Below are 27,424 nucleotides of genomic sequence, written 5' to 3'. Positions count from 1 at the left end.
GGTGATGTTACCCTTAGGAAGGTATGTACATTGCGCCTGGAACGCCCAGGGGTCACGTACGTAAAATTTTTGTAAACTACCTTCCACATGCCAACAAGAAAACAAAGACTCCTGCGTGCCTAAACTGGTTAGGATTTGTACAGATATTTCCTAAATAATCTTAAAATGAGACATGTTTGACTGTTATAAATTACATTAATTTTTTATTAATAAGACAACCATAATGTGTAATTTGCTGTACCAGAATCTTAGGTTAATACAGGGTGATTCTAAATTATTGTCGGAGATTCCGTGGCCTATAATTTTGAAACTAGAAAAAATAAAATAAAACATCTTATGGAATATGAAAATGTAACTCGAAAAGTTTTATTTGGTAACGCTGTACTCGACGCACTTATGTCTGGAAGAAAATATGACGTCAAGGTGCGTAGTTTTCTTCTTCAAAGAAAGTCCTCCATCAAAACGCAACGTTGTTATAGAACTCATTATGGAAAAGCTCCACTTTATATAACGCTGTTCGTAAACTGTGCAAGTCCATAATTCGAATGACAGAGATACAGTGATATCGGAACAGCCGTACCTCAGCCCACCTCACAGCCTCACGATTGACCCTATCGAATCCCCCGTTTTCACTATTCCACAATTTAATACAAGCATTAACCTCAAAATAGAACTTGACGTCAGTAGAACGAAGCCAATCAAATAACCTGTAAACCACACACTCTACTGTCAATTTCAAATGGCTCCCGCTTGTGGCGAAAACTGCAATATAATATGACGCATATCGGCCAGAATTATTTAGATGAAACTTACATTACCTTTCCACACAGACATACAGACTTCAACCATTCATACGTGCCAAAAATTACGTATGATACTACAAGAAATCTTGGTGACAGATTAATCGATTGATCGATAATGAGTGCGAAGGTGTTACAGTGCTTCTCACTCAGAAAGCAAACGATTTTCTATGTGAGATTTTAAAGCAAACAAACAAACGCCTAATAAAGGAAACAAGAAAATAAAGCACATCTTGGATGTAATGCCGTACAGTCTGGCAGATAGTCACCGAACTATCAGAAGAAGAGTTCTTATACTTTGATGATGGAGGTGGTAGGTACCTTCGAAACGTTGGTGAATAGCCTGCTTATCAGACTGACTGGTGACATATCAAAAAGGGCAGTAACCTTTACATTTTAATACACAAGATAAAAGAAGTAAAGTTGTCCCTGTGCTTTATTAATTAAGACATATGAGGGAGTGGAGGTATAGCTCCACAATTCTTGACCTCTGCACTAGATGGAGGTGAGCGGTAAGCTTTACTCCACGCCCGCTTTATCCCCGGGGCAACAGCCTCTGGTACCAGTTGGGTAGGAGACGGGGTGAACCTCAGAGCCGCTCTTGACGCAATGGAGTAGAGAAAAATTTCTTGCCCCTGCCGGGAATCGAACCCCGGCCGTCCAGCGGTAGCCTTTCCCTATACCAGCTGAGCTATCCCGGCTCATTTTTAATGCATAAGGTTATGATAAAATGATTATCGATAAGGCGGGAAGAATCTGGTATAAGCGACTACTGTTTATTTGCTCCAATGTCAGTCCACTATCCAACTCGACAAGCCAGAGTTTGGTTTCGAAAAGAAAAGTGCACAGTGAGGCTACAGTCACGCCTATGTTTCACTGCATTGTTACTAATGACAAGTAGAAAATACATGCATAGTTTAACAATACTAACACGCCTGACAATTATTGTTTAATTAGAACGTAAATCGTAACACTTCTGAAAAAAAAAAGTTCTACTTTGAGATAAAATGGGAATGTTATTCACCTGTACAACTTTTATTCGAAACATTTTTTTTTCACTCCGATAAATATTTAGATACTTAACCTCCAGATGGCCGGTCACGGTAGCCGAGCGGTCTAAGGCATATACTGTCTTCGCTGGCTCGGAAACCGGGATCGTGGGTTCGAATCCCACTCGGGGCATGGATGTTTAGTTTGTGTGTGCGTTTTTCTGTGTTTGTGTACAGGTACAGGCCTTGCGACGAGCTGATCACCCGCCCAAGGAGTCCTACCGAATGTGCAAGATCTAGAAAAACCGAAGTGAGCGGAGAAGTTCATGGAAGTAGGTCTAGGCCCACTGGGGCTGTAGTGCCAAGGGAGAAAAAAAGCTCCAGATATGAACTGTAACTGCAACTGAAGTTGCCATTATTGTTGTCCGATTTTAACCAAAACTGGAATTCGTCACTGTTTTAACAATAAAAATCACCATTATAAAATATCAAGAAACTTTGTTGAGTGGTTCTAAAGTTGTCACCCGCATGTGGATGGGTAGACAAACATGGTAAAGCTAACAGGCTCAATTTTGCCACTTTCCTTTGTGAAAGGGCCAAAAAGAAAAACTGCTGCAACTACCTCTATTATAACATTTAACAAAACTTTATAATAACTGTTTTTATTATATTTTCAGTGTTCCCATGTCCACAACTGCTTTATGCCTGTGTAGTTGTGGACAGACAGAATTTCCCCAAATTAAATACAAAATCCTCTCTAGTTGCGGAGGTATGGGTTCATTTTCCAATTCCAGCCGACTTCAGCTACAATAATTACTTTTGTCTTAGCTTAGTCTACTGTCGTGTAGCGGTTTTCAATAGCGAAAACGTAAAATAACCTCCTTAAAAAATAGACTAGTAAGGTTTACGGAACAGGAGGAACAAGAGAAAAGAGAACCTCCCCTGTTGCCCCAACTTTTCAAACAAAAAATGGATGAAACAAGGGAGAGAAGCTCAGTACCACAAGAACAATATCAGGTCCTGCATCAGTAGTTAATAAAAACAAAGTGGGGGCGAGAGAGAACTCGTTAATGAAGCCATGTTTCCTCTCTCCTGTTTTGCTGCTATGCTGAGATTAGATGAGGAAGGAGATAGACTGGCTTCTTATGTGAGAGTAAGGATTCAAAATGTCGGTATTAGTATATTTTCATTGCCACTACTTGATGTATTCTCTCACGGTTTTCGTAATTTAATAAATATCTATGGCTCTACAGCCCTTGTGGGCCTTGGTAGCTTTTTCAGTTCCTTAATCCTACACTCAGTCAGTATGACTCCTTTGACGGGGGATCAGCCCGTCGCAAAGCCGCTACCTACACACAGAACAACACGAAAACAGAATAAAAGCATACAGACATCCATACCTCGAGTGGGATTCGAACACACGAACCCAGCGTTCGAGCGGGCAAAGAAGGTTCATGCCTTAGACTGCGTGGCCAGCGGCCTCCGTAGTCTATAGAGGTAACGTTCCCACCTCATGACCCGTGGTACGCGGGTTCAAATACCCGGCGGAGTTCGTCGAATTTTTAAGGGCGGAAAAATTCAGGGAACAAGTCCTCCGGGAGGGATTTTAAGCTGTGTGTCCCGTGTCGTAACTTTACGGCACGTAAAAGAACCTCATATCCCCAAAGGGGATCACTGAGCCAAATTCCAGGACGTTTCCCGCCCAACAATAGTCTCTAAGGCCTCTGATAGATGGGGGGAAGCATTATAGACACCGCTAAGCAAGTGGCCGAACTCGCTTGCTCGGCGGGACTGATGGTACGTACCATTTATCGGTAGGGTAAAGAGACTGGTAGAATATCATAGAGGGAAGCACAATAGATCAAACTGGTCGCGGTGCATGGGGATACCCACCCTCTCTAAATAACTAACTAACTAACTAGACTGCGTGGCCAATGTAATCGGCAACTTAATAAATATAGTCTTGTGAAATAAAACGTTTCAGAAGCTTCTATAGTAAGCAAATTTGTCCCTGTGCTAAATTTATTAAACACCACGCCATAAAAACATATGGGGAGAAGAGATATTGCTCCACCATTATTAATCTATGTATTACATAGAGGCGGTGAGCTTCACGCCCTGACCGTTTTACCCCCAGAAAAGAGTCCATATACCCATCGTTCAGGAGGATGGGCGGACTCAGAGTCGGTCTGGACAAAATTGAAAAAAGAAACTAGATGCCCTTAAAAAACTGTTTTCTTTTTAATTGTAACAAGAGCCTAAGCGTCAGATCTTCCACAGAGAAACTGCAAACTTATGAACTGTTTAGTACTATTAAACGAGAAGAATACAACTGTGAAACTGCGAAAATGTTGCCACGTCGTAGTAGTACAATTCTGATCTATGTGATGTCGATAACAGATTGGTCAAGTTCAAGCTGAAGAGCTGACAACATCGCAATCACGCGGCTGTCTCGCTAGATGCAGTGCGCAGTCAGCTAACATCCTTCTTGTTCGAAACCGACAATAGTTACAGCGGAGAGATACGCTGTCTTACAGATAGAAAGCAAGTGAGGGAATCATTCCCCAGCAGTAAGCTCTTTATTATAACATATAACAACCTGGAACGCGGGGTACGGTAGGTAGCCAGAAGACAGGCACAGCTAAACTATAAATTCATTAGTCCCGAGGCCAAGCTGATTAAGGATCAACAGTTTCGGCAAAAAGGATATATGCGCCATGTACATCCGGTGTTCCTCACAGTTATTAAATATACAAAGCTCCTTACTCTAGTTGGTATACTGAAAATAAATTACTTAAACAGTTACTTCGGCTAGCAATTCTGTGAAATGTCGAGGAGAACGATGTTGGAAAGAACAAATTTAGCAAAGAAATTCACTGGATATAGAAATAGAATTCGTTTTGGCTTCTTGTTCTTGAATAATCTATAGTAAATGAAGATGACACTTCTTTAAACCGCTGTCTTGAAAGAAACGGTAAACCTAAGTTCTTTTTCTTATTCTTCTATCTTCACGGATTAGGCTCTTTGGCTGTGTCCATTTTGAATTAATGAATTATGAAATTTGAATCTTATAGACATCCGGATGGGGTGATCAGACCGTCGCAAGGAGGCTACAACAGCAAAGCAGAACGAAAGCAGACAAACATCCATGTCTCGAACTGCATTCGAACCCACGATCCTAGTGTTTGAGCGGGCGAAGACATGCCTTAGACCGCGCGGCCACTGGATCGGCTAAACATAAATTACATAGGAAATAAATTTAGTACAGAACTCATGAATAACGCGTGATCTAATCTTAAATTGAAAAATCCTGTTGCTTTAATTGTACTGTTTCTCTCAACACACTTTTATATTTATATATACATGTTAAATGTATGCTACATGTTGCAGCATTTTCGGCATCATGACGTACTGTACATTCACTGTTAAACTAACTTGCAATAAGAAACTCCGTGGCCTGTAGTCCGCAAGCGAACTATACCGACCGAGCGACCGCCGTTATTCGACGAAGTTAGTGCCAACTTTAGCGGATAGAGGGTGTCACATGGTTAGCGCAACCGATCCCCACGGCCGTTAATCTCTGTTTTCTACTTCGGAGCCGCTACTTTTCCATTCAAGTATCTGCTCAATTATCCTCACGAGGCTGAGTGGACCCCATTCCAGACACATTGCTTCTAAGAAAATCTGGTATCGCCGGGAATCGAACCCGGGACCTCTGGAACTTGAGCAGGGAACTCTGACCGCTAGACCACAGAATCGGTCGAAACTAACCTGCAATAGGAACTTTAATATACAAAGATCCAAGTCTCAACTATTTTCTTATTGCTAGTGGGGTGGGACTAAGTCCCTTGTACTGCAGCCACTTCTGGCCTATTGTACCAGCCCCAGATGATAGGTGAGAGTGATTGTGGAGCAATTGGTGGAATGAAGATTGGCAGGGGAAACCGAAGTACTCGGAGAAAACCTGCCCCAGCGCCACTTTGTCCACCACAAATCCCACTTGATCAGACCCGGGATCGAACCCGGGCCGCTGCGGTGGAAAGCCAGCTACTAACCGCTTGAGCTATGGCGCGGCCATGTCTCAACTAAAATCATGTTCCAGTCATCCTTTGATCGGAAGAAGCAATCACAGAAATTGGTAGAGACACCGAACGTAACACAGATGAACATGGCAGTCTGTTGTGTACATACAGAGAATGTGAACAACGTCGCTTGAGAGCGGGNGAGAAAGAGGTGTTGCTGTTGATAAGAAGCAGAAAGTGCACGAAGGGGGTGGTGAGCGGGGGGGGGGGGGAGGATACATCGAAATTGAATTCCGCACACAAAACAAAGCTACAAAATATACCGGATGATTTGCGTTTATGTGTGGAGTATCTCTACATTGAATTTTCACATAGATGCTGAAGTTCACTTCATCATAAACGTATGGGCTATGTGGTGCTTTAACTGAAACTAACGAATTCAATTCCGCAGAACACGGAAGAGTCAGAGGTTCAGTGTTGGTTAGTGTTACCTCGCATCTTTAGAATACAAGCCTAGAGCATTATTTTTTAATTCTTTGGTGGGGAGGGATTTGAGATTGAATTTAATTGATAAACAGGCCACCTGTGGGGCTACTGTATCAGCTCCAAACGATTGGTGAATATGGAGAAGCAGGTGGAATGAAAATTGGCGGAGGAAACCGAAGCACCCGGATAAATCCTACCAAGTGCCACTTTGTTCACCACAAATCCCATACTACCTAACCTTTGGTCTAACTCAGGAGTCTAGAATAGTACTGCTACAAGAAAGAACCATAAATTAACCCATCACGGCTCACTGAAATGAGAATACTGTGCGTTACTGTAGGGGACCATAATATTAACCGTGCACGACAGAACGAAATAGGGAGACCGTTGTATTTATTTTGCATCCGTGCCCACTGATATGCCATCACTTTGTACTAAGAGAATGTATTTTTTTTTAAAGCAGATGTAAAGGTGTAATTAACTTTCACAGTTCAGTGATATATATAATATATAATCATGGCATGTGAAGCATTTTATTGAGCTGGCAATTTAATGTATACTTCATACACAGAAATATTAAAAAAACAATGACAGGTGAAGTTTTTTTTTCCCTGCATGTGAGTGACTTACGCACGTTCGGAAATCTCTGAACCCTGATTTGCATATCACAGAATATTTTCGTGGTAAATATAATACAAACATATTTTTCTTAAATAATTTAGTTTTTGTATGAGAAAGAATTTTAATGAAATTTCTATTTTCTCTTTGAAATTTTCTTAAAAACTTCATTATTGCACAGTGTTTATATTAATTTTTTGTTCACGCAAGCGCCATGTTTCTTAGTGATGAATGTAGGAAATTAAAACAAAAATTTAACACGCGAAGGCTAATGAATCCTTTCAAGCTCGCAAACAATTTTCTTTACTGCACAAACTGTAAGTCAAAAAACACTTGGAAAACAAACAAAATAAAATAAGAGGAAAACGTTTTATTTCTGTGACAAGGCATAGTAAGGGAAGCCAACATATAAAATACCTGTCTTAACAAGTTTTATTTTTTTGGTAATCCTTGTCAACAATGCATAGGGTCTACTAGTACATTAAAATTCAAGAACTACAGTAATCCTTCCCATTTTAAAAAGTTTGAACCATTACAGATTTCACTCTCGAACTCTGTTAACTTTCTAGATGGGACAACAGCAATGCTGCCAACTTTTCACTCCCTTATATGCCTATTCTTCGTTCACAAGGTTATTTCCAATGGAATATTTCGACAGAGGGAACTTCCATGTTTTTAACGTGTCAGCAAATGGAAGATACACGAAGAGGGCAGGGAGTAAAGTTATCAAGAATTGTAAATAGTGACTAAAGCAAATGTATTGTGAATGTGTACAGAGAGAATGATGGCTCGGCAGAAGAGAACAGATCTTACTCCATTCTGAGATACACTTTCAGAAGCAGGGGGAGATGTATTTCTCCTCTTTCGAAGTAATGTTGCTTTTTTCACATGAAATGAGAATTAATATTTAATGAGGTAGTAGAAGGGAAGGCGAAATATATGATGGCGAACCTATGTGAGAGTCTACACGGCGGAGGGATACACCACGTGGTTCCTAAACGTAACTAACACGCAACATCTGACCTCCTGAGAAGGATTCTGTGTTCATTTCATCCAGTCACGGAAGGGACTAACAAGATTGCATTTGGGTGGTTTAATGTTAAGAAATGGCCGCAAGTTCTTGGATTTTATATGAAAAACATACAAGGAATATTGGCAGTAAGTTATAATGTATATCATCCTTCAAATGTTCGAATGTCTGTGGTGATGCCTATAAGAAATAAGAACAAATGTTTATATGCTATTTATAGAGTAGTTTCTGTGCATAACTTCACTAATACAAATTTCAACTGCTTCAATTTTGTCATTGCTTAATCCCGTAATAGGAGCCGCAATGGATCAGTAGCAACGGGCTACGGCCTGGGCGACCGGAGTTCAATTCCCGGCAGGGGCAAAAGATTTTTCTCTTTTACACAGCGTTCAGACCGGCTCTGGGACCCACACAGCCCCTATACAAAGGGAACTGGGGGCGTTTTCCCCAGTGCTAAAGGGGCCGGGGCGTGAAGTTGACCAGTCACTTTCATCCAGTGTCGAGATCAAGAATGGTGGAGCTATGCCTTCACTCTCCCACGTCTTCATGGCATGGTGCTAGGGGCAACTCTACATTTCACCGTGTCCCTATGTCTGTTCCTCCAACAACCTGAGAATCAATAGAGTTTTCGTGAAAGACGGTACTAAGATCATGCCACTAGAGAGAGAGAAAGAGAGAGTTGAAAGGTTAAAACGTGAAGTTTTCCTTCTGCTTATCTAACTAAGCACTACGCCATGAAAGCGTATGGGGAAGCGGATATGTAGATCCACGTTTTCCTGACCTCGGCACTAGCGAGTTGTCAGCTTCCCGATCCGGCCGCTTTACCCCCGTGGAAAGAGTCCCGATATCCACTGTATAGGAGGTTGGATGGACAAAGCAACCGGTCTGGATGACGTGGAGAAAAGAAAATTCTTGCCCTACAGGGACTCGAATTCTGAACCCTCGGTTGTCCAGCCCGTAGCCAGTTGCGCTATCGCAAGTAAAAATATATTTTCATAGATAAACGTGGAATTCAAAGGATGCAAAGAGAAACAGTACCATCCAAACACTGAGTGGAAGGACTGAGAAAAACAACGAAAAATTTCAGTCAGGGTAACAAGTGTTCCGGATGTTATTCGAACTGAGCACCTCCAAAATATGAAAATAAAGCGTTATCCCTATGCAGCCTGTGTGGACGTTAATTATGTCATGAAAATAAAATCAAACAGTGCTAGTTCCCTGAATGGAGAGTAATTATCTAATATCCTAAGATATTTAGTGCGATATGCTACGAGGAGAAATGAGAATAATTTGTTCTATTCGTGCAAAATTGTGATTAGGCAGTATAAAATGTATTATAGAAAAGGAACCAACTAAAACGAAGATCACATGTGTAAGGGGTATGGAGAAACAGAAATAGCACAAGTTATTTCAGGCGTGGATGTTAGGAAATTGAGCAACCTACTTGGGAATTATAGTACAGGAGCACAAATAAAAAAGGGCAATGAAACAGAGACGAAAACTTGCAGTACGGCAGATAGCTACTAAGATTCATTGCCTACCTGAGTCGAATGTGACTTCGCTGATCATAATCCACTTGGAAGCAAAGTGAAGTTGTAATTTCACGAAGCGGCCAATGCGATGGTGAAGTTTAATGGAAATGTTCCTAGAATTCTCGAAGATCCTGTCTTCGATATACGTGTATGTGATTGGTTCGCCCACGAAGTACCGCCCTCCGACACTGAACATGATATTGGCTTCTGAGAACACCTGAAACAACCCAGAATCAACAGAATAATTCATACACGTAAGTAAAACAAGAGGTTCATACATAACGCTGGTGAAAGTAAACTGACGTTTCGGAGGAACATATCGCCTCAATCTTCAGGACTGAAGAGTAAGCTAAGCAATAAACTAGCAGAAGTAGACTGCAAGGTGAATTTCTTGCTTTGCTTACTCTTCAGTCCTGAATATGAAAGCTATATATTCCTCCGAAACGTCAAATGACTTTCACTGGACCACAAAGAGTCTTTTTTAGAAGACAAAACTCTTCATAGCCACTGCTCTGAGAACCTTAAGTCCAATAAGAATTGAAAGTTTTTCTTCATTTTACAGTGTGCATAGTTTTCATACGAATTATTTGCAATTTTCCAACCCTCCTTGGAAGGGTAGAGACATGATCCCCCTCCCCAAAATGGACAACCAATTTATTAAGGGGGCGGTGGGAACATTTGTTCACACACTTTCGTTCCAGCTATTTTAATATATTTTTACTGCTCATCCTGAAGTATTCAAAATAGAAAAATAACACAAAAATACTTTTATTATATTTGGTGTTAATGTTCCCTATACCGTTTTTTTATTTTGATTCATATCCAAACCTCTAGGAGGTGAGGCAGATACCCCCCCCCCCCCCCCACCGTCAGTGTCCATGTCCCTATATTTTTCATTTTAATTCATTCCAGGAACAGGCCTGTTGCTGAATCTCATAATCTATATTACAGATCCATGCTGCATACAGTAATACATTATATTAGACACATAGATCACTGTGGTCGCGGTGCAAGGGCCAAGAAGGCCCACCCCTTATACGTTCAATATATTATATTATGGTAACATAATAAAATGAGTATGAAGATGTGACTTTATGATGTGATGCCGCGCAGTCTGGTAGAAATACATAAACGTTTCGCTAGAACCCACTACGTCCATATTCAGGGTGTGTAATTAAGAGCAAAGCATAATACATAATTGTTGTTCTCCATATTCTCTAAAACTTAAGCCGAAATGACAAATATAAGAGCTGAGGTTTCCACGGTGGTGAAGAATTATCTGGTATTTTAGCAACAAAACTTCGGAGGTACATATTGTTTCCATCGTCACAGGATATAATGACACCAACTTACCTGCTTACACAACGTCGTAACTGACAATATAACAATACGAATCTCCATATCTGTGAAAACCTCAAATTTTATATTCCTCAATAATGGATACTTACTTACTTACTCATGGAGCTGAGCCCTTATTGAGGAGCCGCCAATTCTGCAGCTACTCAAGAATTTCCCAGCATTTTAGGGAACCCGATGGTTCATTACCGTGTTCACAAGAGCCCACCACTGGTCCCTATCCTCCGCCAGGTCAATCCAATCCATATCATCCCATCCTATCGCTCCAAGATCCATTTTAATATTATCAACCCACTTACGCCTTGGTCTTCCCAGTGGTTTCTTTCCTTCTGACTTTCCCTCCGATAATGGGTATGTTTCACGAACTACAGTGATATATGGAAAAATAATTTATCACTCCTTGCAATTTGTTACACACCCCGAATATTTGGGCAGCAACACCGTCCCAGAGATTGGTATTTGCTAGACTGAACGGTGTCACTCCCGAGAAGACCACAACAGTACGTACTGAGAAACGCCGTCTTTCCAGTAGGCCAAACAACTGCAGGCCGTAACGAAATAAGAATTTTAAATTATGCATTCACTTTTCGAGCAATGATTTGTTACCTGAAGCAGCAAACAACGTTCACTTTACAACTTAGAGTAAAGAGGTTGCATCTGATGAATACGGTCCAAAATTAAATCCACAATATTTAGCGTAAATTTCTCGTAATGTTTCACAGACTTCGGAAATGAAGACTGCAGACGGACAAACAGAGAAACGAACGTGACTTCTACACCAACCTGGCCGGTGATGGGTGAATAATGAATTGTGTGCGATGTGGAATGGATCTTAGGGAGATAGAATGGGGTGGTATGGTCTGGATTCATCCGGCTCGGGATACGGACCAGTGGTGGGCTATTGTGAACACTGTAATGTACCTTCGGGTTCCATAAAGTATAGGGGAAATTCTTGAGTAGCTGAGCGAGTGGTGGGTTCAAAAGAATGACTCAGCTCAATGCAGTTAAATAGTTATTATTCAAATATATATTCAAATATATATATTCAAATATATATATATATATATATATATTTCCTGGGGAGAGAGAAATATAACGAAAAGCACGTTGGTCAGGATGGACGGTCTTCGGGACGAGACTTGAACCCGTGACCTCTCGAATGTGAAGCTGGAGTTCTACCAACTCGATCATGATTCTGAATCATCAGGACGTTCTTCGTAATGATGTGCATTCGAGCGATGATAAATGAGACCTTTGTGTACGGATTGGGTTTCGGCAGACCTCACGTCCCCTTTCATGAGAAACGACAGCTGTCCACACGCCACATTCTGCGCACTTCTGATTGGCCATAATTTTCATACTTCTGGTACCCATCATGATATCTCAGAACCAGACCAGACTATGCGATTACACCGGGCGTCTCTCTCCAGCTTCTTGTTCGGAAGGTCCCAGGTTGAAGTCCAGACACTGACACCTCTTTCCGTTGTTTTCCTCCGTCCCTCAAGGCAAACACCGGATCAGTATTTCAGATAGAAAGACATCGCTTCTTTTCACGTTCTTTTCGATTCAATGATCACTAATCCTGCTAGCATTCGACGCCAGACACTTATATTCTGAGCTGTTCTGAGCTATTTAATGGACCAAAATAATACAATATACCAATAATTTATAAAAAGTAAGTACGATTTACATGCATAAGACTCTATCTTAACTATTAACTTCTAACGAAGATATCTGTTTCATGGAATTAAGAATCATTTATGTATAATAAAATTAATGGAGGAACTTAGACTGAGGGTATTTGAGAACAGGGCGCTGAGGAGAATATTTGGACCTAAGAGGGATAAAATAACAGGTTGGAGAAAACTGCATAAGGAGGGGGCTACATAAATTGTACTCTTCGCCAAATACAATTAGACTAATCAAATAGAGGAGTATGAGATGGGCAGGGCATGTAGCACGCATGGAGCGAGAGCGGGGGGGGAGAGGGAGAGAGAGAGAGATGTAATTTTATTTATGATTTTGGTGGGAAAACCAGAAGGGAAGAAACCACTAGGTGGGAGGATTATATAGAAACGGATCTTAACAGAAACAACATGGGGCAGTATGGACAGGATTAATCTGGCTCAGGGTAAGGACCAATGGCGGACTCATGTGAACACGGTAAAGAATCTTGGGGTTCCACAGAATGTTCGGAAATTCCTGAGTAAATGGTGGCTTCTGAGGAAGGAGTAAGCTTCATGGATGCTGTACTGTGGATATAAAGTTCATGTGACTATTTTATTTTATCCATGGTTTTAGAAAACGCATCCGTTTTGGAACTGTCACGTTCCCTCTGAATATGATTGGGGCGATGCTTTACAGCCTCTGGATTATTTACGACCAGGTAAGAAGTTGCACATGCAAACCTCAACTGAACCAGTTCATCACAAGAGAACACGTGTTCGGAATTTTCAAGGCAAGCATTTAAGTGAATATAACTCACATCGATCAGAAAAATCATGCATCGAACATAAATAAAATATCCAGTAAAGAAGAAAACAACTTTCCCACTTCAAAAAACTTCTTGTGGCCATAAGTCACTCCATGCCCAGCTCCTGCATTCCGTATCACCCAAACACGGAACTTCCACATCATGTAAATTTTACAGGCACCATTTGCCATCCAGGGTACAAGAATAAGGAGTTACGTAGAGGAGTTTATATGGGCAGAGATAAAATGACACTATCATCTCCTTGACAAGACACAGGGCTATAATCCAAGAGGAAGTGCATATATGTCATATGGATAAAGTAAAAAAGAGCGTTAAACGGGAGGTTCACATGCAAGAAGGTCACACGGATATTACTGTATTCAATAATGTGATGCCGTATAGTCTGGAAGAAAAATATTTAAAGACAAAGGCAACAGGTTCCTCCAAAACGTCGGTATCTTTCTATCAAACAAGGCTTCATATCCCGATAGAGTACCTCATAATCCGCACAGACTCTGGAAGCCGCTCCATCTCCCATCCAGTTGGTGCGGTGGTAAAACGCCCGGGGGATAAAAATGACCATTCAGCCACACTAGAGAGATAGTTAAGAACGTGAGGAGTTGTACCTCCACTCGGCTCTTCTTAGCGTGGTGCTTAATTTTACGTCTTACGTCTAAATGTAATATGTTTACAATATAAATTTTAACACATCAGCTACAACAGACATAATCAGAGCAAGGAGAAGGAGACGAGTGAACTGTATCTCGCATGGGAAATGCATACAAAGTTTCTGAGAACTCCCTGAAGAAAAGAGACTTCTAGGAAGAACTTAAGGTAGATTGAAGGATAATATTAAAATACATCTGAAAGAAATACGGTGGTAGGTTGAGGACCGGATTCATCTGGCTCAGGAAGTAAAAAGAGGATAATAAAGAACGGAAGAGAGAAGACGAGAACACGATGGAGGAGGGAAAGAGGGGAAAGAGAAAGAGTAGAAGAAGGAAAAGGGAAGTAAAAGAAAGGAAGCTGAAGAGCAAGAAAGGAAGGAAAGAAATGATAAATATGGAAGAAAGAAAGGAAGAAAAAGACAGAAGAAGACAGGAGGAGGAGGAGGAGAAGAGNCGTGCGTGTATAGGCCGCAGCACAATTTTCAGACAGAAATTATAGAAAAAATAATTTTCTTGGAATATTATTTCAGGAGTATTACATCCTGTATTACTAATTATGAATATAATTTTTTTTAAATGAAGTGTGATTTCGAATATTTCGAATATAAGCCGCACCCCAGTTTTCCTCTTGAATTATTGGCAAAAAATACGCGGCCTATACATGCGTAAATACGGTATACTATATAGCTAACTGTTTATCGTCTGCTGATAATCCAACGGCAAGTCCCATCATTCGCCATATGTGGTTTCGTACTGTTCAATTCCCTTGCATTCTCCCGTGTGCCTTTCCAGTCCTACACGAGAGATGGGTGGAGGCAGAAGTTCATCATCTCCCACGAATAACACACATACAGTACACTTCATATATCCACATCAAAATATTATTACTACTAACATAAGAGACAAGCTGAACTGAAACAAAAGACTTCTCGCTCGTTCGTGACCTAACACATAACTGGCCTTCATGCAACATATTGACTTTAGACAATTCATTTCTACGGCAACCCGAAATTGGGTAAAAATGATGAATCTCACGCTTACAAAACACTTTTTATATAGAATGACAGTAAATAAGCAGACTTACAAGGAGATATTTCAGTAAGTTCTAGCTGCATTCCGAACTTCATTTCGTGCAGAATATATTACCCATATATATATACAACTTGTGGATCGTGCTAGCCATATGTAATAAACTAGTAAAGCTGTCCCTGTAACAAACCGTGGAGGCCCATTGGGTTTTGAGATGTCGAGGCTCCGACATTTCCTAGACAATCGGCTCACAGATGGCGGTAAGTCTGTCAGTCCTTACCCCCCCCCCAGGATATTTCCTGGTATTCATTTCAGTTAGAGGCTGAGTCGACCCCAGGGTCATAGTGCAGCTGGAAGGAGTAGGTAAGTTGGAAAAAAAATCCACCTCATCGGGACTCGAACCCGCGACCTACTGGCTTCTAGCACAGTGCCTCAACCAACTACGCTACCGCGTGCCCCATCAATATGTAATATACTGCGAAAGTAAAAATATTCACTGTTTCCTGTCCCTGAAGTAAGGCCGACAAAAGCTATGCGCTAACACATTTTGATGCTATCAAGCTAAGGCTAATCACATCTGTATAAATAAATAATTCATTAGGATGCCCTGTGCATCAGCAAGAGATAAGCAAGCTTCATGCTTTCAATAAACTACTCATATAATATGATCACATGAAAAGAAAAAAGCAAGACACCATTTTCCGCGTGCATGTACTCTCCTGAATTCCATGTTCCAATCTTCCATTGGGCCCTTGACACAAATTCACTGGTGCTATATCCATGATAAACACGTATGTAATATACTGCTTTAGGGTGTGTCAGTCTTCGAGACTATTTTCTAGCCATTGCTCTAAACTGAAAGCAAATATTTTACCCTTGTTTCCGCTTTCTGCAAAATCCATTAAGCTTTATTGAGAAAGGATGATTTAGATGTGAAGATTCTAGAACACGGAACTGGCGATACAGAAGGGATCAGGCCGCCTGCTCTAAAAATATACATCATGTTTATATGACTCCTCAAAGGAAAGAAATTAAACTTCCGAGACAGACACCGTGCAGTGTCGCAAGTGATTACATTCGATCCGGAGGAACCCCCTGCCTTCACGTTTCAGTTCCACCATGAAGTTGGAGGCAGCAGATTCATGCGAAACTTAGTATACTACTATAGGAAACGGTGTGATAAACATCTCGCGTAAGCGCACTCAACAATAGGATGGATGTTTATAGCTCGTTGCCAGGCAATAGTCAGCGCGCCAATGGGCTGGCGAAATGGGTATTACGTGACTGGCTTTCTATGGAGTCCGTGCAGCGGCCGTTGCTATGCAATAATTCGGTGAAAGCGTTACAACAGAGGCTGTTCTTTCTGTGTGGTCCGTTGCGAGGGCTTATAAGAGAAGTTAATTTAGTATAGTGTGAAGGCGGGTTCGAATACCTCCACCGTGACCCTGCTAGTTGTAGGAGGTGACGAAAAGGGAAGTTTCAAATTTGAGACAGTAATGTATGGTCTCGAGTACCAAGGGTCTCGGACCCGCGAGAAACTGCGCTGGCAAGAACCAGCAGCATATACAAAAGACAGACCCGTATTCTCATCAGAGAGGGCGCCCACAAAAACAAGACCGTAACTGTCAAACAGTAATAAAGATCTGGTCGCAAGCCCCAGATGGGTGCTTTATGCCAAGACAGACTGGCCGACTGACCGTCGGTCGTAAAATGAGACTCAGACTCATAGTAAATACATAGGACATAGTCTGCTGTACTGAGCCTGGACTGACAGAGGCCTTGTATATATTGTACATTGGAGTAGCTATTAAGAGTAACCTTGTAAATAAGTGTACATAATGATAATGGACTTAATATTACCGACTATGACTGACAAATGAAAGACCCGATCTCTCGTCAGAGAGGGTTCCCCACATGGACAGGACAGCAACTTTCATATAAAAATAAACATCTGGTCATGAGCTTCCGATGGGGCTCGACACCAAGATAGACAAACTGACTGACCGTCAGTTGCAACTTCACTTTGACTTTGACAAAATAAATTCAGTCTAAGCTGGAGGCGCGAACTGGAACCAGGAGTACAGGAGCATACAGGAGGTCAGCCTGGGAAGATATAACGTTTGATCTGAAGACTTTATGAGCGCTATAGTGCAGTGATATTGGGAGTGTGTGCTTCAGTGAGACTGTTATAGTTCCTGTGTTTTAACTGCATTGCTAGGAGAGGAGTATTGTGTGTGTAACAGTATAGAAATTAGCGATAACTCTGTAGTAAATGTGATTAAGAGAGAACTTATAACCAAGGGGCCAATAAATCCAATCCTCTGAACTACAACCCATCATTCTTGTCGCGCGTACCAGCCTACACGTTACAATGCAATACTATAGTCTTAGTATTTACAGCTAGGGTGATCTAATCTAGAGACAAGCTAATCTTGACCAGAAGTATGACAGTCCCTCAACGCGGAACAGTTGGACAATTTTTACTAGAGATGCACACTTTTGGACTAGAAAACGAGTCGTACTGTTGAGGTACTCTGCATTTTGGATCTAGTGAATGTTACTGTATTTTGAAAGACAAGAAATATTTCTGCACATGAACTGTAGTGGAGATCATATGCTGAAAACTGAATGAGAATTTGTCTTCTCTTGAATTAGACAAGGTTGTTCGTTTTGAAAATAACCACCGCTGTCCTGAGCCAGAGAGACTGAAGCATCTCAGGAGGAGAGAGTAAGAGAGAGACAGTCCAGTCCCACGGGTGGAAAGGAAGAATAAAAAACGAGTTGCATACATAATGAGGGACATGAAGCGTCTCAGTAGATGGCAGCACTTTCTTTGCGCTGCTCATCTTGCCTTCCCGTATCCTGCCCATCTTCGTGCACAACTACAGGGGTACTGAGCACACTACGCCCTGTGTCTGCTGGTTGTTTCAAAATAAGTTATTAAGCAGGTTACATGTAAAGTTGTCCCTGTGCTTAAATAATTAAGCATCACGCCATGATGTATGGAGGAGTTGAGGTGTAGTTTCACCATTCTTGACCCCAGCACTAGATAGTGGTGAGTGGTCAGCTTGACGCCCCAGCCGCTTTAACCCCGTGTCAAAATAATATTTTTTCCAGGAATTTACATTCATTTATATCACTATTTTGATAAAATAATTTTCGATCACTACGTAACATGCGACTTTATCCTCCTGACAGAGGTACATATAAGAATCTATCACACTACACACAACTAAATAATTAGTTTTGAAGTTGCCACTGAAATTACTAAGAACTACGTATATTACATTGCGAATGTGAATGGTGTGGTCTAGTGGATTGTTCTCAGTGTTTCACTGTGACGTGCATCTTCAGAGCTCTCTTTCTGGTCATTTGCTTGGCTAACTTTTCCATCCTGAAGACGGAAGCAGTACTTTCATTCGAGATATCAGTGCACTTCTACCGGATTACATGGCGTCACAACTCAGAAGATAGTGCCCTTCTTTAACTTGTAACAGTGCTATATGTTCAGCAAAATAAATCAAAATACGTATGTGCATGGTTTTTATGATTTTGAAGAATTTGACACCATTTTTTTTTTTTGCGAAACATGTATCGTTACGTCACACGTGTTTCCGAGTGCTCGACATGATGACTGACATCAAGTTGGCAGGCAAGCAACACACTTGTTCGCTGCAGCTATTCGAGTATGAAGCTAGTATATGCAATATCTTTCACTCAATAAGGTCTCAGAATAGACTTTTATAAACCCCTTTTTCACAATGCGAGGCTTTTCTATACCTTTCCTTCCGTCGCCTTCAACTTCAACAGTGAAATATCCTGAACAATCTGTCATACCGGTAACGGTACAGTTGATGGAGCAAGTGTCTGAGACATCGCACGGTGCCTAGTGACATGAACAACCTTTCCAGGGTAGCGAATAAAAATCGTGCAAAAGCATCGTAGATATTTTCTCGCAAATTTGTTACAGAACAGAGCTCTCTATTATCATCAAATAAGCATTTAGACATTTTATCTGTTTTAAATGTACAAAATAATTCGCTGTTTATTCATTGAATTGATATTTGCGTTTCAGGCCTTAGAGTGGAGATTATTTTTGGGGAAATATGGCCAATACGGTTTCAATTAGGACTATAAATACTACAAATTGCAGAAGAGTAATCAGAACATTTAGAACCGCTGTTGAGAAAGAGCATATTTTGAGATTGGGTTCCGGTCGGAGGTCAGTTACTTGAAGAGCGATATGTTCGGAATATACTGACTTACAAATTAGGATTTTTGTTCATTGCCTCTATAAAAAGAATAAAATTTAATCAAAATTGTTAGAACTATTTTTGATAAAGTCGATATTTTTCTCTTGCGCTGCTAGAAGCTGTAACTTTATTTTCCTGAAGATATTAGCTACGCAGTTGTATTGAGCAAGACTGTCTAACTATAGCACTCCGCATTTCGCTCAAAAACAGGTTCACTCATTTCGATTTATCCTCATAAAAATAATATATTTCTAGAAGATACATTAACAATTACACTCTATTAATACATAAGAAAGCAGAATTCCACCAAAATAATTATTTTGGTAATTAATTAATTGCCGGTCACGGTAGCCGAGCGGTCTAAGGCATGTACTGTCTTTGCTCGCTTGGAAACCGAGATCGTGGGTTCGAATCCCACTAAGGGCATGGATGTTTAGTTTGTGTACAGGTAGAGGCCTTCAGACGAGCTGATCACCCGCCCAAGGAGTCCTACCGAATGTGTAAGATCTAGAAAAACCGAAGTGAACGGAGAAGTTCATGGAGGTAGGCCTAGGCCCACTGGGGCTGTAGTGCCAAGGAAAAGAAAAATTAATTAATTAAATTGTCTTCCCTGCTTTATACGTTTCGGCCACTAGTGCCTATCATAAGTAGGCAAACCAACAATGTTAAAGAAACACTTGTACTTTACACAAGTTGTTATTACGTCGCTACTGAAGGCGCTAGCTGCGGGTGTGCATATTAAATCTACGTAGTTACAATCAATTAACACAGTAAAGAAACTTGGGGTTCCATACATATTGGAACAAACTTGAGTAGCTGAGCGACTGGTGGCTTCTCAAGAAGGACTAAGTTATATGAAGTCAGTTAGTTAAAACCAATTAAAATAACGTAAAATGGCTATGTTGACTGATAAAATAGGGATGTAGTTAAGGGATTCGTAATAATTTTTACTGTTGACAGTGCAGAATTCTATTGATCCCTACACTCGACACGTAGGCCTTGTGTCCGTCTCACAATACGAGTATAATACATGATTTTTATATTAGTCAAATATTGAAATACGTGTGGCCATCACCTAAATGTAATCCTTAAACATTTCTTGTGTGCTAGGGGGGCATGCGGTAGCGTAGTGGGTTTAGGCACTATGATACAAGCCGGAAGATCCCGGGTTCCCTTCCAGATGACGTCACTCGATTTTTCTACTGACCTAATCCTTCCAGCCGCACTATGACCCTGGAGTCGACTCATCCTCTAACAGAAATGAGTACCAGGAATCTTCTTGGGGGTAAAGGGCGGCCGGCACGTAAGGCTGACAACCTCACCGCCATCTGTGAGTCGATTATCTAGAAACTGTGGGAGCCCCGACGTCTCCCAACCCTATGGGCCTCCACGGCCTGTTACAGGGACAGTTTTATATTTCTTTATGAATAAATATTCGTAAGCCATATATTTTCATATAGTAGTCAATTGAATTAACTTCACAACAGATTTGTGGTGAATTTCTATCAGGTAAGAACAAAATTCTTATATGTTATTCGGGTAAGCTTCTCTTTTGAAAGTGTTGAAACTTTAATGAATTTATATGTAAGATCTGAGGTTTTCATGGCGGTGACTATGAAGAAAACATTCTTCTGGGATGTGATGCCGTGTATATATTGTGTTAACCGAAGTTTCGGAGGAACGTATCGCCTCCATCTTCAGGGTAGAAGGAAAAAGCAGATGCACATGCTCGCGCTGGTTCCTCGCTGAGCGGATTTTTCTCTTTTCTTCTACCCTAAAGACGGAGTCGATACGTTCCTCCGAAACATCGGTTAACACAATATCTAGACGGTGTCATATCCCAGAAGACTTTTCTTTAATGAATTTGCTAAGCGTCAATAACTTTAACCCGAACTCTATCTAGAGTTCTTATAAATCTGTCGATGGAAGAACATCCGCTTTGTGACTTTCGTCACGGCGGTTACACGGTGCTTCACATGCTTGTCATCGTCACACTACACCTACTTCGTCTTCGTGTTGTATTAGCTGCATTAAGAATCCAGCGTGTGTCACGACAGATAAAACGTTGCGCGGAATATTCAATCACACGGACCTCCCCCTGTTGATCTCCATTTGGTATTCTGCATACATCCTTTACATTCCTCTCGCGACTAACATGCAAGAAGGACTTTTCCTCTTAACCATCCTCCGTGTGATGTTGTTTCAAGTTCATCATCAATGACGAAGACCATGTTTTGCATGGAAGGCGTCCCATGGGACCGCCTCATTTTCTCCTCGTAATTAAACAGAAGCAGCTCAGGACGTTACTCAGGTATTTAAACATCCAAACAAATGAGGACCTAGGGCGCGACCTCTTTTACTTTTTTACTTATTTGACTCTCTTAGGAGTCACTGTAAAGAATATTCAGATTACACTGTAGAAGCTTACGTCACAAGAGGTAATTATTTTCAAATGTATTCACTTTTTTTTTTCGCTGGCTCTACAGCCCCCTTCGGCCCTGACCTCTGATTTTAAGTTTCATGATTATTTTACAGACGGTAGGACTCCTTGGATGAGTGATCAGCTCGTCGTAAAGCTTCTACCTAAACATAGGACAACAAAAACACAGAATAAACGCATACACACACCAAACATCCATACCTTGTGTGGGATTCGAACCCACGATCCCGGCATCCGAGCGAGCGAAGACAGTATATGCCTCAGACCGCGCGGCTACTGTGACCGGCAAGGAAACAAATACCGATTTCGAATTATTGGGTTTTTGGACTCTCTCCATCGTCCGGTGTTCTATAAACTAGAGAGCACGACGTTTCGGAAACTGGATCTGTTTCCGTCCTCAGGTGAGGAGGAGGGAGACATTTATTCTGTTGGGTTCCTTAGAAACCTCAATCACTGGGCAAACCACCTTAGTATAATTATAGCTATATAATAATATATATATTGACGTGGGCTGTCCAGTGATTGAGGTTAGCTCTTCCTAACGGACCCAACAGAATACATGTCTCTCACTTACCTGAGGACGCAAATAGATCCAGTTTCCGAAACCTCATGCTTTGTAGTCTGTAGAACACCAGAGGATGGACAACGCCCCATAACGCAATAATTCTGAGTATTATACACCTTCGTCAGAACCTTTTATAATCTATAAATACCGATTTATTGAAAACTCCGTGTCTGAACTGGACATTTATGCAAATCTAAGTGTTGCTGTATTTTAAGGCAGCGTAACGTGGTACAACTACGTTTACCATGGTGTTTAACTAATTAAACACAGGGACAGCTTTATCTTACTTTTACCACCTCCTTCTCACCCTCTCCAGTTACTTCTTTCCTTTTTCTTCATACTCCATCTCCTGAAGGCACAACTTCTAACACTTCATACTTCCCTTATCAGAAGGACAAGCGGGTGAAGCCTGGGAACCTTCTCACAAAATGACGCTCTCCCCCCACTCCCGCGGTAATAAGGTGTGTCTCACTTCTTCCAAGACTTTTCACTTTCATCTGCTCTTCCGCTATACGAGTACTTTCCAGATCCCTCTGTGTTGACTCTGTAGACCTTCTGAACAATAAGGACAGGAAGTACGTAACCGAGGCAGCTGGTAAAGCAGGCAATTTCCTTATCCAGTCCTACGTCCGCCACATGTTGCACTCGATGGAAGGGACAATAAGTTGTTAAAAGTACATAGCGCACCGATAACTCCTGTTGGGTATTGTGTATTTCGTCAGAGGCGCTCGTCATTATCCTACTTCAGTAAAGCGCCGCGCCATAGCTCAAGGGGTTAGTCGCTGGCTTCCCACCGCGGCGGCCCGGGTTCGGTCAAGTGGGATTTGTGGTGGACAAAGTGGCGCTGGGGCAGGTTTTCTCCGAGTACTTCGGCTTCCCTTGTCAATCTTCATCCCACCAATTGCTCCACAATCACCCTCACCTTTCATCTGGGGCTGGTACAATAGGCCAGAAGTGGCCGCAGTACAAGGGACTTAGTCCCACCCCACTAGTAATAAAAAAATATTTCAGTCAAGAACAGAAATTTCCTTCGTGATTACGGTTCAGTCTCACACTTAAGTTGTTTTCTGATCTCCATTCCTGCCGTAGAACTGGTTATAAACGCCGATTTTTGGTGTAATGATAAAGTTGAGATCAGAAACATCTGGAAAGTATTGAAATGTGGTGTTGGAGAAGGATGGAGAAGATCAGTTGGACCGATTATGTAAGAAATGAAGAAGTGTTAATTAGAGTCAGTGAGCAGAGGAATATCCTACATGAAATAAGAAAACGGAAGGCTAATTGGATTGGTCATGTTTTACGCAGAAACTGCCTTCTAAAAGAAGTCATCGAAGGAAAGATAGAGGGGCGGAGAGAAGTGACAAGAAGACGAGGAAGAAGACGTAAGAAGATGCTCGATGACCTTGGGGACAGAAGAGGATACTGTCATTTGAAGGCGAAAGCTCTAGATCGCATTAAGTGGAGGAATTGTTTTGGAAGAGACTGTGGACCTGTCGTCTTGACAGATTACTGATGATGATGATGATGATGATAAAGTTGTTAATTAGCTAAGCACTGTGCCATGAAGAGTCGATCACAGTGGCGGGGCGGTTTAAGGCGCCTCGAACCCTGGGATCGTGGATTCGAATCCCTCTCAAGGCATGGATGTCTGTGTGCGTTTATTCTGTTTGTCCTGTGTAGGTAGCAGCATTATAACAGGATGATCCCCCGTCCAAGGAGTCCTATCGTCTGTCTTTGGATTGATAAACTGAAGTGAAACAAAGCGTTTCACGAATGCCCTATGCTTCAAAGTGGGAGCAACAGGAAAGAGAGAGAGAGAGAGGGAGACACATGTCGTGAAGACGTACGGTAAAATGGAGGTGTAGCTCCAATATTCATGACCTCGGTACTAGATGCTGGAGTGATCAAATTCACTCTCTGCTGCTTTACCCCGGGGGAAAGGGCTCACAGTATCTGTTGGAGAGGAGGCTAGGTGGGCCTCAGAGTATCTATGGACACTGTGAACAAGAGAAAAATCTTGCACTGCCGGGAATTGAACCCGGGCCATCCAGCCCATACCCCGTCGCTATACCGACTGAGCTAACCCGTTTCCCGATTTCTGGCGTTCCGCCGCCAAAAATTCGGGGTGAAATCCTCCTCGCGAAGAGATGATGATTATATGTTGTCCGGGTTCGGAGAGGTTTTGCGATTGTCTGATGAACCATTCAAGAAAAGCCACTGCATGCCTTGATGAATCATTAGAAACAGCAATGAAAAGGACGAGATGGTTACCATAATGTATTCATAAACGTGAAAGTAATGATAATAATTACGTCCATCTACTGAAGCGCTTGGCAGCAGCTGAGAGACATTTTCAGCACTGGAGAAAGAAAACACATTAATACAGAAGAAGCGAACAAGCAGAAACAAAGACAAAGAGAAATACATAAGGAACGTAATAACTAAGAACTACATAACACAGAACATTAAATATTATTAAGAATTTTAGGTAGAATATTATAGAATGTGATTAGGACAAACTGCCCCGATTACAAATACGTCGGGATCTTTGCCCACCGCGCTGGCAGGATAGGCGCACCGTGCAGAAGGGCAATGTTTACTGGCGGGACAAGCACTAATCCTTATGATGTCCCTAAAATTGCGAGTAGGAACATGAAGACCAACATTTTCCAGAAGGGAAGTGCAGGATTTAAGGCCATGATAGAACTGAATAAAAAAAAAGTGCTTCAAAGTGATGTCCCCGTTTGCAATAATACTACTAATAGTGACAAAAAATCGTTATGTAAGTTTGTTCTATTACATATTAATCTTTGTTAACATTTACCACAGCAGGCAGAATTCGTCTTCACCCTCAAAGGTAAACTCGCCTCTGTATTTAATTAAGCATGAAGCCATGAAGTCATATGGGGTGGATATGTCGTCCCATGGATTACTCTTGACGCTAGATAACGGTGGTCAGCTTCATGTTCCGGCCGCCTTACCCCCCATAATCATTAGAAAGAAAACTGGATGAGGTCCCAAGCCGTGTGACCGTATGAAGATGAGAAAATCTGACCCAGAAGGAAACCGAACCCCGATCCCGCGATCGCTTAGTCAGTAATCTTTTTCACGATACTGACTGAGCTATCCCACCACCCTTGAATTATCAAAATTTGTCTTGGACGCTTTATCCATGCACATCTGAATATGTTATTACCATATTTCATCAGCTTAAAATTAAGCTTCTGATTGTTACGTAACACTTCATGTTTGTCATATTCAGGTAGTGTGAACAGAACTGAATTCCTGAATCATCAAATTTGGAAGTATATCTTCGTGTTTGGTAACATGGCCGCCGGCTGCTAGGGTCCGTTCACAAAGGAGGCGGCGCAGCACCAGAAGAACACCAGTATTGAATCAGTAATGAACCTGTCCACAGCAGAGGTTGTGTTTGATAAACACGCTTCCTATAAGGAGCTCTCTTTTGTCGTTATGTTTGCCTGTAACAATACGACTGTTTATCGTGCGTTCTCTGCCGGAAGCTATTCTTAGGCTTGGCTCTATAGAATAATGCGCGAAACAGTATTCAAAATGAAACCATCGTAGAAGAGTCGAACTGTAAGCTATAGTTTCGCATAGATTTATATTCATTAACAGTTTCAAAATTCATTATATCTATATACTTCTAGTCATATGTAATCTTAAGCAGGAAACAATTAAAAGCAAAAATAAGATCTAAAATTTTGTGACGATGGTAAATTAATACCAATATTATGTTTCTGGACAGTATCCATCCTCCTGTTTTTATTTAAAACACAACGTTTCGGAGACTAGAGTCTGTCTCCGTCTTAAGTAAAACCTACTCAGTTGGGCTCAATCGATAGAGCTAGTCCTATCTCCGGTTTGGGCCCAACTGAGTAGGTTTTACCTGAAGACGGACAGAGAATCCAAGGGTGACCGGCGTGTAAGGCTGATAACCTCACCGCCATCTGTGAGCCGATTGTCTAGAAAATGTGGGAGCCTCGACGTCTCACAACCCTATGGGCCTTCACGGCCTGTTACAGGGATAGCTTTACCTTTTTTTTTACTTTTACTTACAAAAAGCGAAGAGTTTAGGAGAATATTTAATCATAAACAAAGTCAAAATTAATTAGAAATAAAGAAAACTTAGTAACAAATTTAACCTTCAATCATTGCTTTTTTGTTCATAATATCATGGGAGTTTGGATGGGATGGAATTCTGAAATTCTTACTGTTTTCAGAAAAAGACAACTAGATTATGTCAAGGAATAATTCAGTTTGAGTTTAAGTAAAGAGACCAGGATTTTCAACGATATGACGTGAATTTTGACCACTGCCTCATATCCCACACGATAATACGAAGGAAGCTGATACTATCACGATTTTGAGTGACTATAGACGAGGTTTGGATTGATAACTGGATTTACTGAACACGTAACTACATGCAACTATAGCGCTATCGCTAATTCACACACTCTACAATTCATTACATCACACACTATTTCCTTTCAGCCTGCTATGTCTTCACCAGTCGTTGTCTGGTAACGACTTCCAACGCCGTAGCTTTATCAGCTTCCTCGTTTAGCCCCCTTACTGGCCGGTGAGTTTTTCCCAACTTACTAAATTCTAGACTGGTCCTGCTTATAACACTTCAGTGCGGATCGCATAAAAAGAATCACTTCTAACAGTTCTTCCATTGTTGCACCACGTAGCTGCCGCATGGACCGCCTAGAGTACACCTCTTTGTAGTCAGTCCACTGGTGCGTGTTGCCTAGCAATGGGCGTTGTTTACAGAGTAATTACTTAGCAACGGGTCTTCAGGCTATAATAGTTTGTTATTTTTCATTCAGACATTTTGACAAAATGACTCGCCATCAATTCCAATACATATATTATATACAGGGTGTCCCAGGAGTAATGTGCCAGACTTCGGGAGGGTGTTCCTCATGTTAAAGTATGTCGATACCCAAAAACACCTATGTCCAAAGTTGAACGGTTACGTAGATAATGGCCAGAGAAGTGTGGAACTTTGACAGGTGTTACACACTTGTTGATTACCAAATACATATTGAAATTGGCAGGAATATGTGGTTTCTGTAATGTTAAAAATGTATGTAACATCAAACTAACTTGTGAGTGACATGAAGCCATTAAATTGAACTA

At 41.4% G+C, this 27,424-nt stretch overlaps 1 protein-coding gene across 1 annotated transcript in view; it reads right to left on the bottom strand.

Moving 5' to 3' along the window:
- LOC111874944 (discoidin domain-containing receptor 2) overlaps positions 1-27,424 on the bottom strand; it is a gene marked incomplete at its 5' end in the record, with an annotated part of 144,583 nt that overhangs the window by 63,259 nt on the left and 53,900 nt on the right. The window contains 1 exon segment of the mRNA XM_023870829.2: positions 9,487-9,694. Within this exon segment, the coding sequence (XP_023726597.2) occupies positions 9,487-9,694 (208 nt within the window).

Source organism: Cryptotermes secundus, unplaced genomic scaffold (assembly GCF_002891405.2).
Source record: "Cryptotermes secundus unplaced genomic scaffold, Csec_1.0 scaffold661, whole genome shotgun sequence".
NCBI lineage: Eukaryota > Metazoa > Arthropoda > Insecta > Blattodea > Kalotermitidae > Cryptotermes > Cryptotermes secundus.
Note: the sequence above shows the minus strand (reverse complement) of the source record. Positions and strands in the feature narration are given on the sequence as shown.